The 23271-nt window shown below is 44.2% G+C and overlaps 1 protein-coding gene across 1 annotated transcript in view; it reads left to right on the top strand.

Annotated features, from left to right (window-relative positions):
- The first annotated feature begins 3216 nt into the window (after positions 1-3216).
- The window catches only part of adra1d (adrenoceptor alpha 1D), a 37996-nt gene continuing 17941 nt past the window's right edge, over positions 3217-23271 (top strand). Inside the window, exon 1 of the mRNA XM_078229314.1 lies at positions 3217-4256. Coding sequence (XP_078085440.1) covers positions 3293-4256 — 964 coding nt within the window. The 5' untranslated portion in view covers positions 3217-3292. The remainder of the gene's footprint in view (positions 4257-23271) is intronic.

Below are 23271 nucleotides of genomic sequence, written 5' to 3'. Positions count from 1 at the left end.
AACTTCAATTTTATTCCCGAGCAGCAGCCTCCAGGATCAACGATTTGAGAGTGAACTAGTGAATGAATGAATGAATGCATCTGGACACATCAATCGCTGGGTGACCTCTGGACTTGGCTCCCCCTCCCGCGTCCTTCTGAGCGAATGAAGCCACTCTGGGTCAAAGGATTATTCTCCCCCCCCCCCCCCCTCCTCAGTAAATGAGACGGTTTGTTATCAAACGGTCAGACAATTCTGATGTTAAAATCAGACTTTAACAGCCAACTCTGTATAAGTAGAAGGTCAGCACAAGTCGGGGTAGGGGCAGTCCAATCTTTAACAAATGCTGGGAAAGCTCAGCTGCTCCGGCAGCTTCTGTGGAGAGAATATTTCATTGACTTCCCGGGTAATCGATTCCCTAAATTAATGTCTCCCCCCCGCCTTTCCTGAAGTTTGTCAAAATGCAACGTGCGTTAAGAGCTTGCTGCGGTCACTTATTACCAGCCTGTGATGGTATTCAGTGCTATGGTTGGTGACTAATGTCATGTATGGTGTTAATCACTCATAACGCAAAATATAACCCTGACCTGCCAGTGAGAACGCGGTTTCATTCCTCCGCTGCCTTATTTATTAGCATCAGTCCTGCTGCTCTTGCAATGATCCTTGTAAATTGGACAGATTGGATAGGAGTGTGGCACGGCACACAGTCCCCGGGGCTCAGTCTGTAGAGTAGTATATAAACAGAGGGTGTGTGTGTGTGTGTGGGGGGAGGGGTAGAAAGAAGTGGGGTGGATACAGAGGCAACACGATGGTACAGACCTCTGGCGGTTTATGATCCAGCTGTAAAGTAAGCAGCCGAGAGAGACGGGCTTGGGAGTGCAGTAACACACGCAGAACGACAGCAGCACAAACTGACAGCGAAAGGACCGAATGCAAGTTCAAGAGGGTTAAAAAAACAGCCAGCGAGTAAGGAGCAGAGGAAACACAGAGGGGGATCTGGAGACTGAAACAGAGAGGGGGGGGGGGGGGGATAGGAAGAGCGTGTGGATTGGGAAACTGAGATGGGTTCAGCACACAGAGAAGAATAGAACCAGAATGAGAGCTGGAGACTGAGATAGAATCCTACAGTGCAGAAGAAGCCATTCGACCCATCGCGTCTGCACTGACCGTAATCCCTCCTGCAGTTACCCTAGCTAGTCTCCCTGACAATAAGGGGCAAATTATCATGGCCAATCCACCTAACCCGCATATCTTTGGACTGTGAGAGGAAACCGGAGCACACAGAGGAAACCCACGCAGACACGGGGAGAACGTGCAGACTCCGCACAAACAGTAACCCAAGCCGGGAATCGAACCCAAGTCCCTAGCGCTGCGAGGCAGCAGTGCTAACCACCGAGCCACCATGCCGCCCCAGTCTGGATCCACAATATCACATCTCCACTCCCACCCCCCTCACCGTCCCATCGCTCCTTCCGCCCACCCTATTGTTAGATACAGTAACTCAGTGATCTGGAAACAGAGAATTGAAACAGAATAGTGTGTGAGAAAAAAACAGGGCTGTCAGAAAAATAGGATTGGGTAGAAAGGCGTGGGCACAAAATAGCCCAGTGAGGGGAATAAACAGAGAGATGACAGAAACAGGGAGAGGGGGGATAGAAATCAAGAGGGGATAAACACAGAGGGAATATCAAATCAGAGAGAGCAGAGCATTGTTACAAATTCTTTTCTTTTAGTTTAAGAATTTGCCACTTGTAGTCAATTGTAAATCAAAATATATGAATGAAACTCCCCAGAAAACTACTTTTTAAAACAGTAAGAAGTCTCACAACACCAGGTTAAAACAGTGTTGTTTCAGTCTGCGGAAGATACTCGGTGCTGTCGAGGGTACAGGTACCTATAGGATTCAGAGTGGCACTGCTAAATCACAATGCTAATAGTCCAATTGAGATTCAGTCTCTGCTTAATGTAATGTTTTACAGGGCTTTGTCATGACTGGAGTATTTCAGGTTAATGTGCGTTACAGTCGGGCCCCAAAACTTGCTCTAATGGTTTAATTTATTAATAATGAGGGGCATTGGCACCTGCGACATTTGCATGAGTTTGGCGTCACTTCTATAAACCATAAAAAAAACTCCCTCTCTCAGCCCAATTCGGACGATTAAAACTGGAAGCTTTGAGAGTTAATAATTTCCTTCCGAATTGAAACTCTCCTCGTGTTCTCTACATGCCTTGCAAACACAGCCGGAGCCAGTGTGCTAGTGGTCTTCGCAGTAGTGGACATCCATCGTGTTATTAAACAAAGTATTGAAGTCTTATTAAAATAGAAACAGCCCGGGAGCCAGAGAGCACTTAACAGTCAACTTGTCATCCGGGGACTGGTGCCCTCTGTGCGGCGGCGAGGAACAACATTGAGTCGTGAATTAGGGTTAGACAAGGATTATTGAACGATAGAAACCATTATCAGTATTTAAAACCATTTGAAATCTCAGTTAAACCAAACAAAAACTGAAGAGATGTGGGGTTAAGTTGGAAAAGCTAACAGAAAGGATAAGGTTCAAGATTGACATAGTGGCCACTTCAAATACTTCACAAGAGAGGAGAATATAAATGAAAAACACCTTTCAGGTTTCACAGTTGGCCATTTGGCAACCTGTTGATCTGTTGCTTGTCCGGCCCCGTGCCTCCACAGTCAGATCTCTGCTGCCCTCTATCAGTGTTCTCTGTCTCTCTCTTTTCTCTCTCTGTCTCTCTCTCTCCCCAGTCGCTCAGAATCCGTGACGTCTGGACCATCCCGAGGAGGCGAGGTTTAAAGTGATTGAAAAGTGATATTGAGGGCTCCCGCATCCAACTGTTTGGACAGATTTTCATTAGTGGTCAGTCTGTGCGGTATTTCTTACGGGTGTGTGTCTGTGGGTCTCTCTTTGTGTCTCTGTGAGTCTGTATGTGAGTGTGTGTGAGAGAGAGAGAGAGAGAGTGTGGGGGAGCTTTTATTAACCTGGGATGGTTTGGAAGATGCTGACATTTCAGACCGGGTAGTGGACAAAAAAAAGTTGCAGGCGAAATTCCATGGAAGATGGAATGGAGGAAGAAAATGTAACGGGAGCTGATGTCCATACCGAGCAAGCTGGGAGAGAGGGGAACTTGGACAAGTGTTCCACCAGATCATGGTGGTGTTTTTTGAATCTGCCTGCACTGGGGGGTATTGTGGATACTGCTTGGAGGTACTTTGCACAGGGTGCCATGCAGTGAGTGTGGGGACATCGCCCTGAACTTGCTCAACTCCCATTCACATGGAGAAGGCAGCTTTTCTAAGATGACTTTTTCTCCGTTCACTAATCAGAGCTCCAGTGGAAACTATTCGAGGGAAGCGGGCAACGCCACGGTGCTGATCTCCGGCCTGCCCCCCGGCTATGCCCAGAACCGGTCGGGGGGCGAGCCAGGGGAGCGAGATGCCAACCAAGCGGTGGCGCTGGGGGTGGTTCTGGGCGCCTTCATCCTCTTCGCCATCCTGGGCAACATTATGGTCATCTTGTCGGTGGCGTGTAACCGGCACCTGCAAACGGTGACCAACTATTTCATCATTAACCTGGCCATCGCCGACCTGCTGCTCAGCACGACCATTCTGCCCTTCTCTGCTAGCCTGGAGGTGTTCGGCTACTGGGCTTTCGGGAGGATCTTCTGCGATATGTGGGCTGCTGTGGATGTGCTGTGTTGCACCGCCTCCATCATGAGCCTCTGTATCATTTCCATCGATCGATATATCGGCGTACGCTACTCTCTGCGCTACCCCACCATCATGACTGAGAAGAAGGCGGTGTGGATTCTCATCCTCCTCTGGGTCTCCTCCATTGTCATCTCGGTGGGTCCCCTGCTGGGCTGGAAGGAGCCGGCTCCGGACGATGAGACAGTTTGCAGCATCACCGAGGAGCCGGGCTACGCCTTGTTCTCCTCGCTCTTCTCCTTCTATCTCCCCCTCATGGTGATCCTGGTCATGTACTGCCGGATCTACATCGTGGCCAGGAGGACCACCAAGAGCCTGGAGGCCGGGGTGAAGAGGGAGAGGAGCAAGACCATGGAGGTGGTCCTCAGGATCCACTGTAAGAGTGTGATGGACGAGCCCAGCTCCACCTTCAAGAACAAGGGGCAGCAGTTCCGCAGCTCTCTCTCCATGAGGCTCCTCAAGTTCTCCCGGGAGAAGAAAGCAGCCAAAACTCTGGGCATCGTGGTGGGCGTCTTCATTCTCTGCTGGCTTCCCTTTTTCACCATTTTACCGCTGGGTAGGTAGAGCCAACTGCTCCAATAGCTCACCCCAGGCGATGTTAAGATGCTGTAACATGCTTTCATCTGACAGATTTGTCTTTCTCCTTCATATTATCATAGCTTATTATAGAATAGCGCAGATATAATAGTATATCATAGCGTATCATAGCATATAGAATATCGTAGCATATAATAGCATATCATAAACTATCATAGAATATCGTAGCAAATCATGGAATATCATAGCATATCATAGAATATCAGCAGATCATAGAATATCGTAGCATATAATAGCATATCATAGACTATCATAGCATACAGAATATCATAGAATCTGATAGCATATCATAGAATATCATAGAATATCATAGAATATCGTAGCATATCATGGCATATCATGGAATATCATAGAATATCTTAGCATATATCATATCGTAGAAGATCATGGCTTATCATAGAATATCCATACATATCATGGAATATCATAGAATATCTTAGCATATATCATATCATAGAATATCATGGCTTATCATAGAATATCAATACATATGGAATATTATAGAATATTTTACAATCCCGACAGTGCAGAAGGAGGCCATTCGGCCCAATGTTAAATTGGGTTTATCAGAGAGATGGAGATAGCTTCAAATCCAACTAACCGCAGTGTAGAGCAGCTGGATGTGAATCTGTTATTGCAACATCCTCTGATTCTAGACTTTCAAATTCTCACTACTCTTTTTTGCAGCCCATTATTCAAGTGTCCACCAGCAGACACAGCAAGGGGATTATCAGCTACTCCGCCTCTACTGCACCTTCTAACCTGAGTGAGAGATATCCGGGCCACAAGCCAAAACTCAGGACCCAAACACTGCCCAATATGCATGTCACCATTCCAACCTTCCAACCCTCACTCCAATGCCAAAACTCATTTGGAAGCCTCACTATTTCCCATCACGTCCTGTCACTTTGACTAATTCATGGTATCTAGCTCCGTGCCATCGTTCCGCGGAAGTGTCAGGGGCTGCGGTTCACTTATTTTAAGGTCTGTTGTGGACTTTTTTCCCCACACAAATGGTTGCCTCATGTCCAGTTGGATTGCAACTACGGCTGGGCACCTGGCGAGGGATGGTACACATTTCACTGCGGCGTATAATCCGCTCAACTTTATGCGAAGCAGCCGAGAGGAAACATCCAACTACCTCCCCCCCGCCACCCCATCCATGTTATTAAAACATGCTCACTGGCGCGATTGATACTGACTGCACACACACACACACACACATACCACCCCGTCGTTAATTCCAACTCCCAGCCCACTCCCCAGAATGAATGCAGGAGCGCGGAGGACAGATTCGGGATGGCTTAGATGGAGACACCCAACCTCCGAGATTAGTTCCACTGAATATATAGAGGGAGCAGCACTTGTTTCTCATGTTGAGAATTATACACCGAGTTACTATCATGTGAAGGCTCGGCGCACGGGAAGATAAGGAATATAGAAACAGGAGGGTGCCTTAAACTTGTCCTACCTTTCTCTGTATCTTCACTCCATCTTCCCACCTCCGTTCAGTAATTCTTTGCCTCGCTGAACCCATTCCAATCAAACTCCTCTGCTATTTTAACAGAGAAATCTGCCTGTTTGTTTGCAGGTCACAATAGCAGACATTTCTGTTTTCCTAATCTGGTATGTTTATGTTATGTCATTCTATAATTTATATTGTACTGTGTTTGACGGCTATGTCTCCCGCACAGATCCCAATCAGGACAATTGGGCAGTGCTGGTGTTTACTCTCTACAACAACCTCATCCCACTCTATAATCACCCTTATCTATCTTCCCCTGAAATGTAGCGATGCTCTCTGCTTCAACTATTGAGTTATGTCTTCCACATTCTTACTGGGTAAATAACTTTCTCCACTGGATTTATTATTCTACCTTTAGATAAAAGCAAAATTTTCCAGCGTTGTCTGTTTTTATTTCTAACCTTTACTTTGGTACTCGCCCCCCACCGCCCCCCACAAGTAGAAACATTTTCTCTACATCAAACCATTTTATTAACATAAAGACTTCTAGAAAGTTACCCCCTCAGCGTTCCATTTTCTGGACTAAATATCCGTTCAGCTCTGTTGCCATTGTAGAGAATCTCGTCTGTCGCCATCCCCAATGTCTCTGGTCTTTGTTTTTATAATACGGAGGGCAGAACTGTAGAGTTGCGTTTTCTCATTGAACTTTGAAACAAGTCGAACGTAATTCCCAAATTCTGTTTCTCTACAAATGAATCCCAGTGCTTGGTTTGCCTTACTAACTAGAATCACTAATTTTTGTAGTTTTTTTAAAAGAAGAAATCCTTTAGTGATTTATGGATCTGTGACCCCGGTTTCCTCAGCTCCCCGATCCCATTCCGAACCTTATTATCCTTTGGGAGTTACATAGAAACACATAAACTAGAAGCAGGAGTAGGACATTCGGCCCTTCCAGCCTGCTCCACCATTCATTTTGATCATGGCTGATCATCAAATTCAATATCCTGATCCCCCTTTCGCCCATATCCCTTGATCCCTTTAGCCCCAAGAGCTATATCTAATTTCTTAAAATGACAACCTTTTGGCCTCAGCTACTTTCAGTGGTAGTGAATTCCACACATTCACCACTCTCTGGGTGAAGAAATTTCTCCTCACCTCAGCTCTAAAAGGTTTTCCCCTCACCCTCAAACTATGACCTCTAGGTTTGCACTCCCCCACATTGGGGACATTCTTTCTGAATCGACCGTTTCTAATCCTGTTAGAATTTTATAAATTCCTGAGATCCCCTCTCACTCTTCTAAACTCCAGTGAATATAATCCTCCTTATTCTTCCTTCCAAACTACGCCACCTGACATTTAGTTACACTGAAACTACTTTCTCAGTTTGTGCCCATTCTGTGAATTTATTAATGTCTTCTTTGATTCAAATATTTGGTAACCTCTATCCTTTGTATTAGCTATACCTCCCAACTTGGTGGCATTCCAAATTTAGAAACTGTTCTTTCAATACCCGACACGTTAATTAACAGGGTCCAGCACCGATTCCCGTGGAACACCACATCCCATCTCTTGCCTCGTTGAGTTAACCGCACTTAGCCCTTATTCTGTTACTTGCTTTGGAACCACCTTGCTGTTCATTTTGACTCCACATGCTCTGACCTAAGCCTACAATGGTGGACCTTATCGCGCATCTCTTGAAAATCCAAGTATATTACACTTTCTATTAAGCTTTGAAGAATCCAGTAAAGTTGATTAAGAGGACCCCTTCTCTTTTGAAATCCATTTCCCCTACTATACTATATTTTTTGGTTTCTAGATTCTTTTACCCATTACACTTTTTAGTAAGGATTTTAATTTCTTTCTGAACAAATCCAGACTGGGCTTAACACGAAACGCGTTTTTAGCAGAGTTACTAGACATTTAGATGCCCTTTGTTAACAGATTTTTATTTTCGACAGTAGAAAGAGACAGTACTTCATATACGTTTCAATATTCAGTCTATATTCATAGACTGTAACAGACCCTGTGACCTTAAAATGTGCTGTAAACGTGCAAGTATTTTATTTACTTATCCCTTACGGGGCCCTTTTTAATGTGTATTTTGTCCATTGCTGGTTTCATGTTAGACTAATTGAAGTACAATAGGAGACGAGCGGTGCATTCGACATCCAGGCGAGAAGTAACATTCATGTTTTGGTGATCGGAACTCCGAACTTCATTATTAGGTTTCAGTTTATTACAATTTTCTGTGGCACCAAGGAGTAAAGATTGAATTACAGACATCCAAAAAATATGTAGATAATTTAGAACCAAATCAAAGTGACTTGCTATCCGACGAACCTGGATTGGAATCTAATTCACCATTGGAGTGAAATAGTCGGTACATTTTGGGGCTAGTTAACTCTTCATCACTTGGATTCCAATTCAATAGGATTATAGTGCTCAACCCATGCTGCATGTAAGGATTATATATAAAGCAAGTTTGGACAAGATTAGACTATGTACTCACGTATCACGGAAGTCGCTGTGACACAGTGCAAAGTTCTCAATCTTAGGTAGATGGTTCAAAAGAATAACGGGTGAGAAAAGTGATGTAGTCATATCGATGCAATGATGCAGTTCTTCAGAATTTCATAGGATCACAGAGCGGATTCGGAGGCCATTCGGCCCATGGTGTCAATGCCAGCTCTTCCAAAGGCATATCTAATCAGTCCAACTCCTCCAGCTCGTTCCCTACCATCCTATATACTTCTTTGCCCTTTTTTCACACATTCATCCGATTCTCTTCTGAAAATTACTATTGAGTTTATTTCCACCAACCCTTTCAGGCAGTGCATTCCAGATCATAACATCCCAATGTATAGAAGACAATTCTCTTCATCTCCCCTCCTTCGTAAAACAAATTTGAGGAAGTTTAAACTCTCTTATGTTCTGTAGAAGGCACATTGGCAAGTAAGATAAATAGAGAATGCCATTGCCATTTTTTTTTTGGCAGCTTAACATTGCGAAAAAAAACCCAAAGATTTAGTTTGGGCACTCCTTAACTCTACGTCATCTGCTCTAATATCTCCTCACCTGATTCTTGTTCCATCTTGCTGTTTTGATTTGATTTGATTTATTATTGTCACATGAATTAGCATACAGTGAAAAGTGTTGTTTCTTGCGCACTATACAAAGCATACTGTACATAGAGAAGGAAAGGAGAGGGTGCAGAATGTAGTGGTACAGTCATAGCTAAGGCGTAGAGAAAGATCAACTTAATGCAAGGTAGGTCCATTCAAAAGTCTGATAGCAGCAGGGAAGAAGCTGCTTTTGAGTCAGTTGGTACATGACCTCAGACTTTTGTATCTTTTTCCTGACGGAAGAAGGTGGAAGAGAGTATGTCTGAGGTGCGTTGTTTGATACAAAGTCCAAAAGATGTGCAGGTTAGGTGGATTGGCCATGTTAAATGTATGGGGTAACAGGGAGAGGGACTGGGTAAGATATTCTGTCAGAGAGTCAGTGCAGGCTTGATGGGCTGAAAGGCCTCTTCTGCATTGCAGAGATGCTATGATTCTATTCTGTGATGATAATGCTTCTGAGAAACACCTTGGGACCTTGTTAGAGGCAGAACACTGTAAGCTGCCATTGTGGCTGTCATTGGCTGCCTTGCAAGTTTAATTGTACGAAGAAAATTATAAACACCATATTGACACCAAACATTCAGCAATCAGCAATGATATATTAAAAATATACAAATTGAACTCCAGTAAGCCACATAAATTAAAACCGTAGAGAACAGAATGAAAAGGAGCTGACATCTTTAGTATCGAACTAGTTTGTTGAAATTGGGTTTCAGCAATCATCACTGTCAATGGCAGCAGATAAGGATAAGATGAATTTGAGAAAACGCTGTCATCCAAACCTACGGCAACTGTTAGAATCAGAATCACAGTCACAGAATACTACAGTGCAGAAGAGGCCCTTCAGCCCATCAAGTCTGCACCAATGCATGAAAGGCCATGACCTGCCTACCTAATCCCACTTACCAGCACTTGGTCCATAGCCTTGAATGTTATGGCGTGCCAAGTACTCATTCAGGTACTTTTTAAAGGATGTGAGGCATCCCGCCTCCACCACCCTCCCAGGCAGTGCATTCCAGACCGTCACCACCCTCTGGGTAAAAACGTTTTTCCTCAAATTCCCCCTAAACCTCCCACCCCTCACTTTTAACTTGTGACCCTTCATAACTGATCCTTCAACTGATCCTTCAACTAAGGGGAACACTTGGCTTGACAAGGCTTTTAACATTTCCCCTTGTCACTTTTAACATTTAAGAAAAACTTGGACGGGTTCATGGATGAGAGGGGTGTGGAGGGATATGGTCCAAGTGCAGGTCAGTGGGACGAGGCATAAAATGGTTCGGCACAGACAAGAAGGGCCAAAAGGCCTGTTTCTGAGCTGTAATTTTCTATGGTTCTATAAATTAATGGATGAAATGATTGTCCTTGACAAACATAACACATAATTTAAGTGCCTGTACTAAGGTCCTCTGCATGCACTTTAATCGTCTGAAATGTGTATATTCTAAAACTTTTTGTTGGTTTTGGATTTCCAGTACATTTCGTTTATTGGACTTTACATTGTGATCTAACCATTACTGATAAAGAGATTTCAGAATCTCACTGCAGCTTTGCATGGAAACTTGCTACCACCAAGGTCTGCCAGTGATAAGAGAAAGAAGTGTTTAGGAGGACACAGTGCAAGCTAGCATTTTAATAGTGTGTGTCAAAGAGTATCGGGGTGTGTATTGTTGACCCCTTAATTGTTCATGTGTTGACTTCTCAATATTGGTCATGACATGAAAGAGATGGCAAAGAAAAATCTCATGATAGCCATACAGAGGCAGGAGGGAAAAAGCTGGAGTGAATCAACACACTCACTCTCCCTGACCTCAGTGTGGATAGAGTGACAACAAGGAGAAAGCAGAATGAGAAATTGACGGGTTACCTGGCCACTCACTTAAGAAGGAGACGGAGCAAGGCAGAGAAGAATTGAAAAATAAAATAATGAAAAATAATAAGGCAGCATCTTCCTAATCCAGGACAACTACTATATAGATAGACAAGAGCAGCAGAGACATGGGCACAATTCCACCTGAACATTCCCCACCAAGCCACTCACCATCCTGACTTGGAAATATATTGCCATTCCTTCACTGTCGCTGGGTCAAAATCCTGGAATTCTCTCTCAACAGCACTGTGGGTGTACCTACACCACATAGACTACAGCGGTTCCAGAAGGCAGCTCACCACCATCTTCTCAAGCGCAATTAGGAATGCACAATAAATGCTGGCCTTGCCAGTGACACCCTTGAATGATTTTTTAAAAAATTACCACTATGATACCACCCCCCTGGAAATTTACCATTGTTCCTCTATTGCTGCTTGATCAAAATCCTTGAACTCCTGACTGAATAGCACGATCGAAAAACCATAACTGCACGTTTTAAAATGGTTCCAGAAGAAGACACTTATCTGAGGAAGGATGTCCTTGCTATAGAGGGAGCACAGTGAAGGCTTACCAGACTGATCCCTGGGATGGCAGGTCTGTCATATGAGGAGAGACTAAGTCGGCTAGGGTTATATTCATTGGAGTTTAGAAGAATGAGAGTGGATCTCATAGAAACTTATATAATTTTAACAGGATTAAACAGGCAGATTCAGAAAGAATGTTTCCGATGGTGCAGTGTCCAGAATTAAGGGTCATAGTTTGAGGATAAGGGGTAAACCTTTTAGAACTCAGGTGAGGATAAATTTCTTCACCCAGAGTGGGGTGAATGTATGGAATTTACTATGGCAGAAAGTAGTTGAGGCCAAAACACTATGTGATTTCAAGAAGAAAGTAGATATAGCTTAGAATCTGAAGAGATCAAGGGATATAGGAGGAAGGGGGGATCAGGATATTGAATTTGATGATCAGCCATGATCAAAATGAATGGCAGAGCAGGCTCGAAGGGCCGAATGGTCTACTCCTGCTTCTAGTTTCTATCTTTCTATGTTATGACCCAAAACCACCTTCCCATGGGCAACGAGGGATGGGTATAATATGTTGGCTTTATCAATAGTGCCTCTATCTGCAGAGGAGACATTGAATAAAAGTTAAAAAAGAACACTTATAAATAACAGTGGTGCATATATAAAAGATCTTATCATGTGAACCATCTCAAATTGCCTCGGACATTACTTTTCAAGTTCATTAAAGGTGGCCCCTTCCCATGAGAATAAGTGTGTGAATCTGGGTATTAATTCTTCAGATGCTACATGATGATTGCAAGGTCAAAATTCTTGACTTGCCCCATGATGTGAGTTTGTCTTGTTCAATTATTGTTATTTTGTGCAACCATGTAATAAGATAATATAAACAACATGTGCAGTGAAATGGCGACTTGCCAAAAATTGGCAAAGATTTCAATTCAGCACATCAGTGCTTCTGTTGTGCTGACAGTTATTAAACTATGGTTTACAAGGTTGTTTACATTGGCTTCAGACATTGACATTGGAACAACAAATAGCATTATCTGAAAAACAGAATAAGATACTGCGCTTTGATGCAAATTTCATGCAGTGTGTTTTATAGATTTATGTTTGTAATTCTTCAAGTATAGAAGATTAAGGCTTGACTTTTAAAAAACTTTTTTGCCTTATCCTACTCTGTATGCAGGTACAGCAGCCTGTAAAGAAGGTAAAATTGTACGTTGGTCTTCATAGCGAGAGGATTTGAGTATAGGAATAGGGGTATCTTGCTGCAATTGTATAGGATGTTGGTGAGGCCACACCTGGAGTATTGTGCGCAGTTTTATCTGACCTTATCTGACAAAGAATGTCCTTCCTACAGAGGGAGTTCAGGAAAAGTTTACCAGGCTGATTCCTGGGGTGGCAGGTCTGTCATATGAGGAAAGACTAAGTTGGTTATGATTATATTCACTGGAGTTTAGAAGAGTGAGAGGAGATCTCATAGTTAGTGTTAGATAGGATAGATTCAGAAAAAATGTTCTCGAAGGTGGGATGCCCAGAACTGGGGTTCATCGTTTGAGGATATGGGGTAAATCTTTTAGGACTGAGGTGAGAAGAAATTTCTTCACCCAGAAAATGGTGAATCTGTGGAATTCACTACCACAGAAAGTAGTTGAGGCCAAAACGTTGTGTGATTTCAAGAGGAAATTACAGTCAGAAGTCTCACAACACCAGATTAAAGTCCAACAGGTTTATTTGGTAGCGCGAGATTTTGGAGCACTGCTCCTTCATCAGGTGAGTCAATTGAAGGGCCTGATGAAGGGGCAACTCTCCGAAAGCTCGTGCTACCAAATAAACCTGTTGGACTTTAACCTGGTGTTGTGAGACTTCTTACTGTGCCCACCCCAGTCCAACGCCAACATCTCCACATCAAGAAGAAATTAGATGCAGCTCTTGGGGCTAAAGGGATCAAGGGATATTGGGTGGAAGCCAGGATCAGGAGATTGAAGTTGATGATCAGCCATGATCAAAATGAATGGCTTAGCAGGCTTGAAGGGCTGAATGGCCTACTCCTGCTTCTAGTTTCTATGTTTCTATATTTCTATGTACATTCTTTGACATCTTGGGTGGGGTGGACTGGGGTGAGGGTGGTCCATTTTACGAGAACATATTTGTTCTGAACCCTCTCTATCTCTTCCTTGAATGCCCCCCACTGCTCTGACACTGATTTACTTTGGAGTAGCTATTTTCCAGTCCACTTTTACCAAATCGTATTCCACTTAGTGAAGTTTCCCTTTCCAGAAATTTAAAAATTTTACTCATGACCTATGTTTGTCTTTTTCAACAGTGCATCTAACTGAATTATGATCTGTTTCACCAAAATGCTGTCCCAGTGATATCCCTTCCTCCTGCCAACTTCATTTCCTAAACCGAAGTCCAGAACTATCCCTTCTTTTGTTGCACTGCAAGAAGTCTCACAACACCAGATCAAAGCCCAACAGGTTTATTTGGTATCACGAGCTTTTGGAGCGCTGCTCTTTTATCAGGTGATGAAGGATTCACCGATCCTAAACCTGTTGGACTTTAACCTGGTGTGAGACTTCTTGCAGTACCCACCCCAGTCCAATGTCGGCATCTCCACATCATGGCTTCTCTTACTGTGCATGCTTTGGACTGGCTGAAATAAAGCCTCCTGAAATTATTTTTTTAAATTCTGCACTTTGATTGCATTTTTTTTTAAAATATCAGGGTAGTTGAAATCTCCTGCTGTCCCTCTTTATTGTTACTGTACATCTCAGCACTTTGCTGAAACATTAGCACTTCAATCTTCCTCTGAACATTTGGCGGTCTACGATCTACTCCCCGCAGTCTGATTGCCCCATTTTTGTCCCACATTTCAACTTTTGTGGCTCTTATTTGATGATCCTTCTAGAAACTCCTTCTTCCTGGTAGCTGCGATTATTTTTTCAATCAATCCTACAATGTCACTCCTGTTTTGTTTCCCCCCACACCACACCAGCCCACCCCCGCCACCGACCCACACTACCCTTTATGCATTATGAAAGTCCTTTAACAGGAATGGTTTGCTTGTTATTAGCAATGCTGGGTTGCCATTCCTGCCTTATTTTAAGCTATGTTTCAGTAATAATCGTGATATCCAACTTTTCATCAACCCTTGTCCTGACTCTTCCCTCCACATTGTCTTATTCAGTACAACCTGTGCATTGAAATATAGATCACTGAACTACTCCTTTTAAATGTCCCATGTGTAAATGTCCCATGTGTGAATTTTAAATCAGTTCCTTGAATCGGGCAAAAACAATGAAGGCTTGGAAGAGCAAAATGTAACAACCTATGTAATTAAATTGAAACATTATTTAAATATACTCTACATTCAGAGAAGTGATGACAAGGCAGGGATATGGACAGGGGTCCAGGCGGCATTGTAAACTGTAAAGGCTGTGGCCTCGAGTTTCAAAGCTTAATAATCCTTTTTGTTTATTTATTCTTTAGGGATGTGGGTGCCGCTGGCAAGGTCAGCATTTGTTGCCCTTCCGAATTGCCCTTGAACTAAGTAGCTTGCTGGACCATTCCAAAGGGTATCGCTGTGGGTTTCATATGTAGGCAGATTTCCTTCCTTAAAACTAGGGCCTGAGTGAAGGGCATTAGTACTTATACCATAGTGCAGAAGAAGGCCATTCAGCCCATTGGGTTGCACTAACTCACCGAAAGAGCACCTTACCCAGGCCCTCCCTCCCATCCAATCCCCATTACTCTGCGCATTTACCATGACTAATCCACCTAACCTACACATCTTGGGACTATTTAAGGGGCAATTTAGCATGCCAGTCCATCTAACCCACACAACTTTGGACTGTGGGAAGAAATCGGAGCACAAATGTGAGTTTGCCCACATTGTACCTAAAAAAAACTATAGAACAGGGTACTTCCTAAAGTGTGAAATGCTGAAAACATTCCTCCTCATCTTGGTTCTAAAGGGTCATCCTTTTACTCTGAGACTGTGCACTCAGATCCTAATCTCTCCTACTAATGGAGACCTTTTCTCCACGTCCATTCTATCCAGGTCTTTCATGTAGCACCATTCACGACCACAGACTGTCCCAATATGCTTGTCAGCCAGTTAAATACTTTTGAAGTGTGTCCCTGTTGCACTGTGGGGCCTCCAATCAGCAGCTCATGATACTGCAGCGAGCAAGGCCATAAGTCTGAGATTCTTCTCATCTAACCAATCCCAAGCCCTGGTCCTCCCAAAGGTCACTGGTGATTAGGGACATGGGGTTTTAACTGTGCCAAGTGGGCCTGCAGTGGGAATAAAGGAACTTCCTGTGCAGGAAGCAAACCCATCTGAAATTTTAATCTGCTCGCTGAGTGCGGCCAGAAAGAACAAAATTTAAAAAGGAAGGGCAAGTTGGAGTGTCATCATTTCTTTTTCTGATAATCTGTGGATTGGGGAAGTCGATTTTCGAACACAATTTCAGAACAAATCAACACTTCAATGCAAAGATATACAGGTTCGGTTGATTGGCTATGCTAATTTGCCTCTTAGGCCTTGATTTTACCGGCACGCCTGCCCGAAATCAGGGCGAGAGTGGCTCGCAGAACGGCATTCTCCGTTGTTCTCGGGCGCGATCTTACGAGCCTCCGGCCTTAGTGTCCCAATATGGGCAGGGGGATTAGTGGGGTAAACATGGGGTTACAGGGATAGAACCTGGGTCAGATGCTCTGTCAGAGAGTTGGTGCAGACTTGATGGACCGAATGCATTGTCTGATTCTATGAAACATTTACTGGCTCAATCGCTGACTGAATGTGAGTAAAACATTTTACTATCATCATGTTGGAAGGTTGCCTTTTCAATTATATCAGTGGTGGCATCAGGTAGGCCAACTGAGCTCCTTAAATGGGCAATTAATTCCCACTAAGTGGCCTCATTCTGCCTCTGCTGGGATTTAACCAACAGTGGGAAAAGGCTCTCTGTCAAATGCCCAGTTGAGAGAGTTTCCCTGCTCAGGCTAATGGCAGGCAGGGGGAGTGGTCCCATATCCATAGCCTCTCAAATCCTCGGACCCCCGAACATATCCTCAAATCCCAATGTAATGGCACCCACTTCTGTCCCGAATGTGCCAGTGATCTGCTTGTCTCTGATTGGCTGGCAGCTTTCTGACGCAAGACTCCTTGATGGAAAAGTCCCACCACCAACCTACTAATTGGCCGTTAAATGGTTGTGGGCTGTCAATGTTGCAGCAAGTGCGTGCTGTGACAATTACGTTGTTAAGCTGGTTGACTGGTAATCCAGGGACCCCGGGTAATGATCTGAGGGACGTGGGTTCGAATCCCACAATGGCAGATGGTGGAATTTAAAAGTCCAATGATGGCCATGAAATGATTGTCATAAATGGTAAAAAAAAAAGCAGAATCATTGCCCTGCCAACATTGCAGGGCTGTGGTATGAGCTTTTCATTTCATTTGCACAGCCTCCTACCAAAGGGCGGCAGGTTGGCACAGTGGTTAGCACTGATGCCTCACAGCGCCAGGGACTCGAGTTCGATTCCCGGCTTGGGTGACTGTCTGTGTGGAGTTTGCACATTCTCCCCATGTCTGCGTGGGTTTCCTCCGGGTGCTATGGTTTCCTCCCACAGTCTGAAAGACGTGCTAGTTAGGTGCATTGGCCATGCTAAATTCTCCCTCAGTGTACCTGAAAAGGCGCCAAAGTGTGGCAACTAGGAGATTTTCACAGTAAGGTCATTGCAGTGTAAGTGTAAGCCTACTTGTTACACTAATAGATAAACTTTAAGCCCAGAATCTTAGGCTCCCGTGGCAGTGGAGGTTCAGGTACACAGATCACTAAAATTTCATGAAGACGTAAATAAAATAATCCAAAAGTGTGTTATGTAATGCTGACCATTATACATCAAGGACAGGAATACAGGAGATAGAAGTTATGCCTCAGCTGTACAAAGCCCTGGTTAGACCCCCTCTTCATATCTTGGAAACTTTGATTGAGTAACCCGTTAACCTTCTAAATTCCAGGGAATAGTATCCTAGTTTGTGTAGCCACCTCATATTTTAACCCTGAGAGTCCAGGTGTGGGATTTTTCAGCCACACTCACCCAAAGACCAGAAAATTCCACCCGAGGTCAATGGACCTTTGCATGGCCCATGTCCTGCCCGCTACAATTCCCGTGGTGGGCAGGATGGGAAAATTCTGCCCCAGGTGTCATTCTGGTAAATCTCAGTTGCTCTTCCTCCAAGCCCAATTTATCCTTCCAATGAGAGGGTGCCCAGAACTGCTCATAGTACTGCTCGTGTGGTCTAACCAGGACTTTGTATTGCTCAAGTGTGACCCCTACCCGCTTGCATTCCAGTCCTCTAGATATAAAGGTCAGCATTCCATTAGCCGATGAGTGGGATTTTCCTCCCCCTTTGTGGCGTGTTTCGTGGCGGTGGAAGGCGGCTTGCCGCTCGCTGGCTAGAGAATCTTATGGTCTGACCATTGTCAATGGGGTTTCCCACTGAACATACCTCTCGCTGTCAGGGAACATGTGATGGGAGTGTACCATTGGCAGGACTGTAAGATTCCACCAATATAAACAGCAAGATATTGGCATTTTTTGATTATTTTCTGTTCCTATTCATGATGTTTTAACAACCTGTGTGAACTCCTAAATCTCTTCGGACTTCCATTTTTCCAACTATTTGCAATTTCAAAAGTACAATACGCTGTCTTTTTTAGGTCTAAAGGGGTGGTTGCCATCACACCTCTCTACAGTGAAATCCGCCTGTCATGATTTAAGGACCTCTTTGTACCAAAGGTATTTTTTGCAAGTATCTGCCAACAGGACTGGTGAACTTGAGTTATACTGCCAGCTCCACGTTGTTTCTTTTCTATCCATTCATGGGATAAGGGCATCACTGACCAGGTCATCATTTATTGTCCATCCCTAATTACCCTTGAGAAGATAGTGGTGAGCTGACTTCTTGAACCACTGTGGTGCATGAGGCGTAGGTACATCCATAGGGTGTTAGGGAGAGAGTTCCAGGATTTTAACCCAGGGAATGGCCAGTGGAGTTCTGAATGCCAGCTCCAGTTCATAGAGTGATGCTCATGTTAACATGTTAAAAACATGGTTAACTGGTCAACCAACTCTGTGAATATTAAAAGAAAAGTCCAATCTGGAATGGTTTAAAGGACTTTTATTCATTCAAGAGATGTGGGCTTCATTGCAGAGCTACTCAATGACAGAAAGTATAACACAACTTTACCAAGCAAAACATAAAGTTGATCTACCAGCCTTTCATTCCCTTCTTGAAGGGTGGCACAGTAGCACAGTGGTTAGCACTGCTGCTTCACAGCTCCAGGGACCTGGGTTCGATTCCCGGCTTGAGTCACTGTCTGTGTGGAGTTTGCACATTCTCTTCGTGTCTGCGTGGGTTTCCACCGGGTGCTCCAGTTTCCTCCCACAGTCCAAAGATGTGCGGGTTAGGTTGATTGGCCATGCTAAAAAATTGCCCGTTAGTGTCCTGAGATGCGTAGGTTAGAGGGATTAGTGGGTAAATATGGAGGGATATGGGGGTAGGGCCTGGGTGGGATTGTGGTCGGTGCAGACTTGATGGGCCGAATGGCCTCTTTCTGTACTGTAGGGTTTCTATGAATTCTTTCAATTTACACTTATTAACTTCAGTTTTCAATCCAGCTAAGAAATTGTCAACAGGCTCACCAGGTTCCTGACTCAGGCTTTGAAATTCATATCGATTAGTCCATTGATTTGACTTTGACTGGAGATGTGCGCTGAATGTCTCTAAAATTTTGTCTGGGTTAATTTATGTTGTCCTTATTGATCTCCCAGCTAATAAATAAATCTAGGATAAAAGCAAATTACTGCTGATGCTGGAATTTAAAACCAAAAGAGAAAATGCTGGGAAATCTCTGCAGGTCTGGCAGCAAAGCTTTGACAAAGGGTCATCTGGACTCGAAACGTCAGCTCTTTTCTCTCCTTACAGATGCTGCCAGATCTGCTGAAACTTTCTAGCATTTTCCCTTTTGGTAATAAATGAATCTAAATTGATCTCTCCTGCTCACAAAAGGCAGTAGCTGGTGCTTTCCTCTTTGTCAGTGCCTTTGAGAAAGGTCAAACTCTTGGTTGAATTTCTCAAATGCTTCTACATCATTGGCCTCCCAATCCATCCTGGGCTTGTGCTGCGCCTTCATTTCTGCTCCTGCGGCAGCAGCCATTTTGTCTCTGTGTGGCTAAATCAGTGTCTTTTATTCTCCCTGGCGCAGATTCTCATTCTAATTCTGCACTTACTTTGTTTCTAATATCTGGGTTTACTCACACACAGACCTGCTGACACCATGTTATGTCTCGTGGTTCACCCAAGTCCAAAATAATCACACTCTTAGACTGAAATGTTTCTGTTTCAGCAAATGTGTTTCTCAGATCACACCATGTGCTTTGAATCATAGACTTAGAATCCCTACAGTGCAGGAGGAGGTCATTCAGCCCATTGAACCTGCACCGACATGGGAGGGCAGCAGGGTGGCATAGTGGCTAGTATTGCTGCCTCACAGCTTCAGGGACCTGGATTTGATTCCCAGCTTGGGTGACTGTCTGTGTGGGGTTTGCACGTTCTCCCCATGTCTGCGTGCGTTTCCTCCGGGTGCTCTGGTTTCCTCTCACACTCCAAAGATGTGTGGGTTAGGTTGATTGGCCATGCTAAATTGCCCCTTCGTGTCCCGGGATGTGTAGGTTAGAGGGATACAGGGATAGGGTCTGGACGGCATTGTTGTCGGTGCAGACTCAATGGGCCAAATGGCCTCCTTCTGCACTGTAGGGATTCTATGACAACAATCCCATCAGGCCCTATCGCGCCGTAACCCCACCTATTTACCCTGCTAATCCCCCGGACATTGAGGTCAGTTTAGCATGGCCAATCAACCTAACCCGCACATCTTTGGACTGTGGGAGGAAGCCGGAGCACCCGGAGGAAATCCACGCAGACACGGGGAGAACGTGTAGACTCCACACAGTCGTCCGAGGTCGGGATTGAATGCCGGTCTCTGGCGATGTGAGGCAACAGTGCTAACTACTGTGCCACCATGCGCAAACTGATACATTGTTACTTCGATACATAGACTGCTGTACATGATGGAATACTTGGATGCTTATGTATACATACACTTGAACATAGAGTTCCTAAATCATATTGCAATTATATAACAATAGAACAATTGGCAGCAGGGCTTTTTATCTGAAATTGTTTAACTCCATGTTGAGTCATATTGATCTAAAATGTCTAATCAAATGATTGCGTGCTGTTCCCTCGGCTTCCATTGAGTTCATTCCAGCAGTGCGGGAGGTTAAGGTCTGAGGTGAGAGTGGGTTGGAAAATTAGACCCGTAATGTCAATGTTCTTGTTCTAACTGATGGAAAATGGCCAATTATTGTTCATTATTTCCGAATGGTTGAAACCATTTCTTTCAGTGTTAATACGCAAGACGCATTTTACATTCAATCTGACCTCCATGGTCAAATTACTAACACAAATGAAGGGTGCAAATGTTGTTAACCTACAGTGAATTACTTTGAATACTAAGTGGTTTTCCTTTTTACCTGTCGACTGCACCACTGATCAAAACCATTCTGAGAATCCTTATTCACCAACACCAGGAAACACTCCGAAGCAGATAAGAAACGGCAGTTGACTTAGAGCTTCTGAAGTTGCCAGTCATTTAATCATAGAATCCCTACAGTGCAGAAGGAGTACATTCGGCCCTTCGAGCCTGCACCGACAACAATCCTACCAAGGTCCTATACGCGTAACCCTAAGTACTTAACCTGTTAGTCCCCCTGACATGAAGGGGCAATTTAGCACGGCCAATTAGCCTAACCCGCACATCTTTAGAGTGTGGGAAGAAACCGAAGCACCCGGAGGAAACCCATGCAGACACGGGGAGAACATGTAAACTCCATACAGACAGTGACCCGAGCCCGATATTGAATCTGGGTCCCTGGCACTGTGAGGCAGCCGTACTAACTCAACACAGGCTGCGTTTTGCAATGGGTGCAAAGGAAGGAACTAATTAGTTGAGTGTTGCTGCCATATCCCTGATAGGCACACTGTTGACTCAGACTTTGGAACCTCCATGGGTTACACCCAAACCTGTTGGTTTGAGGTAGCAGCCTGGGTCTCTGGACCAATAATTCAATAACCAGAATACAAGATCAAATCCACCAATGGCAGTTTGAGAATTGGAATTCAGTAATAATTCAGTAAATTCAGTAAAATGGCCATAAATCTGCCAGTCTTTCATAAAACCCCATCAGGTTTACTGACACCTTTTAGGGAAGGAAATGTGTCTAAGAAACCTCACATTCTGGAAGAGTCCCAGAGGACTGGAAAACTGCCAATAACATCATTATTCATAAAAGGAGGGAGACAAAAAATAGGTAACTATAGGACAGTTACCTTAACCTCTCTCATTGGGAAAATGTTAAGAGTCCATTATAAAGGATGTAATAGCAGAGCATTTAGAAATACATAATATAACATAGCAGAGTCAGGGTGGCTTCATGAAGGAGAAATCATGCCTGACAAATTTATTCGAACTCTTTGAGATGGTAACAAGCAATATAGATAAATGAGAACTAATAGATGCAATATACTTGCATTTTCAAAAAAACATTCGATAAAGTACTGCACAAAAGTCCACATTACGCTCACTCGGTTGATCCTGGCTATGGAGGGACTTTCATATGTGGGGGGGCGGGGGGGGGGGGGGGGCGTTGAGTTGGTTGGGCCTGTATTCATTGGAGTTTAGAAGAATGAGAGGCGACTTTATTGAAACATGTAGGATTCTCAGGGGGCTTGATTCTTAAGGGCGGCATGGACAAGTTGGGCCGAAGGACTGTTTCCATGCTGTAAGCCTCTATGACTCTATGACAAGGTAGATGCTGAGAGGTTGTTTCTCCCTGTGGAAGAGTCTAGGACCAGAGGACATAATCTCAAGATTTGGTAAGACTTTTATTAAGTTGGTATCGGAAGAATAGCAAATGAAAGCAGGTAATAATTCTATCTCCTTCACGATCATAATTCTATCTCCTTCACGATAGCATTGGAAAGAGATAGGATCAGGCAGGCTAGGAAAGTGTTTCTCTGGAGTAAAGGGAAATACAGTGTCATCAGGGAGGAAATTAGACGGGTAAATTGGAAGGAGGCATTCTTGGGGAAAAGTACCGAAGGAAAGTGGAGGATTTTCAAGGAATGTTTGTCTGGAGCTCTGCATGACAACGTTCCGATGAGACAGGGGGGTGTTGGTAGGGTACGGGAACCGTGGTGCACGAAGGTTGTGATGAACCTGGTGAATAAGAAAAGAGAGGCGTACAGAAGGTTCAGAGAGCTAGGAGGTGTTAAGGATTTAGAGGAGTATACGGGATGTAGGAAGGAGCTTAAGAAGGAAATTAGGAGAGCGAGAAGGGGTCATGAGAAGGCCTTGGCGGGTAAGATTAAGGAGAATCCCAAGGCTTTCTACAAATATGTCAAGAGTAAAAGGATGAGATGTGAAGGCATAGGACCCTTAAAAGGTGAAGGGGGAAAAGTTTGTGCGGAACCGTTAGAAATAGCGGAGCTGCTTAATGAATACTTTACCTCGGTATTCACGGTGGAAAGGGATCTGGGTGGTTGTACTGCTGGTTTGCGGTGGACAGAAAGGATCGAGCATGTGGACATAAAGAAAGAGGATGTGTTGGAACTATTGAATGGCATCAAGGTTGGTAAGTCGCCGGGACCGGATGAGATGTACCCCAGGTTACTGTGGGAGGCGAGGGAGGAGATTGCGGAGCCTTTGGCGATGATCTTTGCATCGTCGATGGAGACGGGAGAGGTTCCGGAGGATTGGAGGATTGCAGATGTGGTCCCTATATTCAAGAAAGGGAACAGGGACAGCCCGGGAAATTACCGACCGGTGAGTCTAACCTTAGTGGTTGGTAAGTTGATG

The sequence above is a fragment of the Mustelus asterias genome, chromosome 1, assembly GCF_964213995.1.
Source record: "Mustelus asterias chromosome 1, sMusAst1.hap1.1, whole genome shotgun sequence".
NCBI lineage: Eukaryota > Metazoa > Chordata > Chondrichthyes > Carcharhiniformes > Triakidae > Mustelus > Mustelus asterias.
Note: the sequence above shows the minus strand (reverse complement) of the source record. Positions and strands in the feature narration are given on the sequence as shown.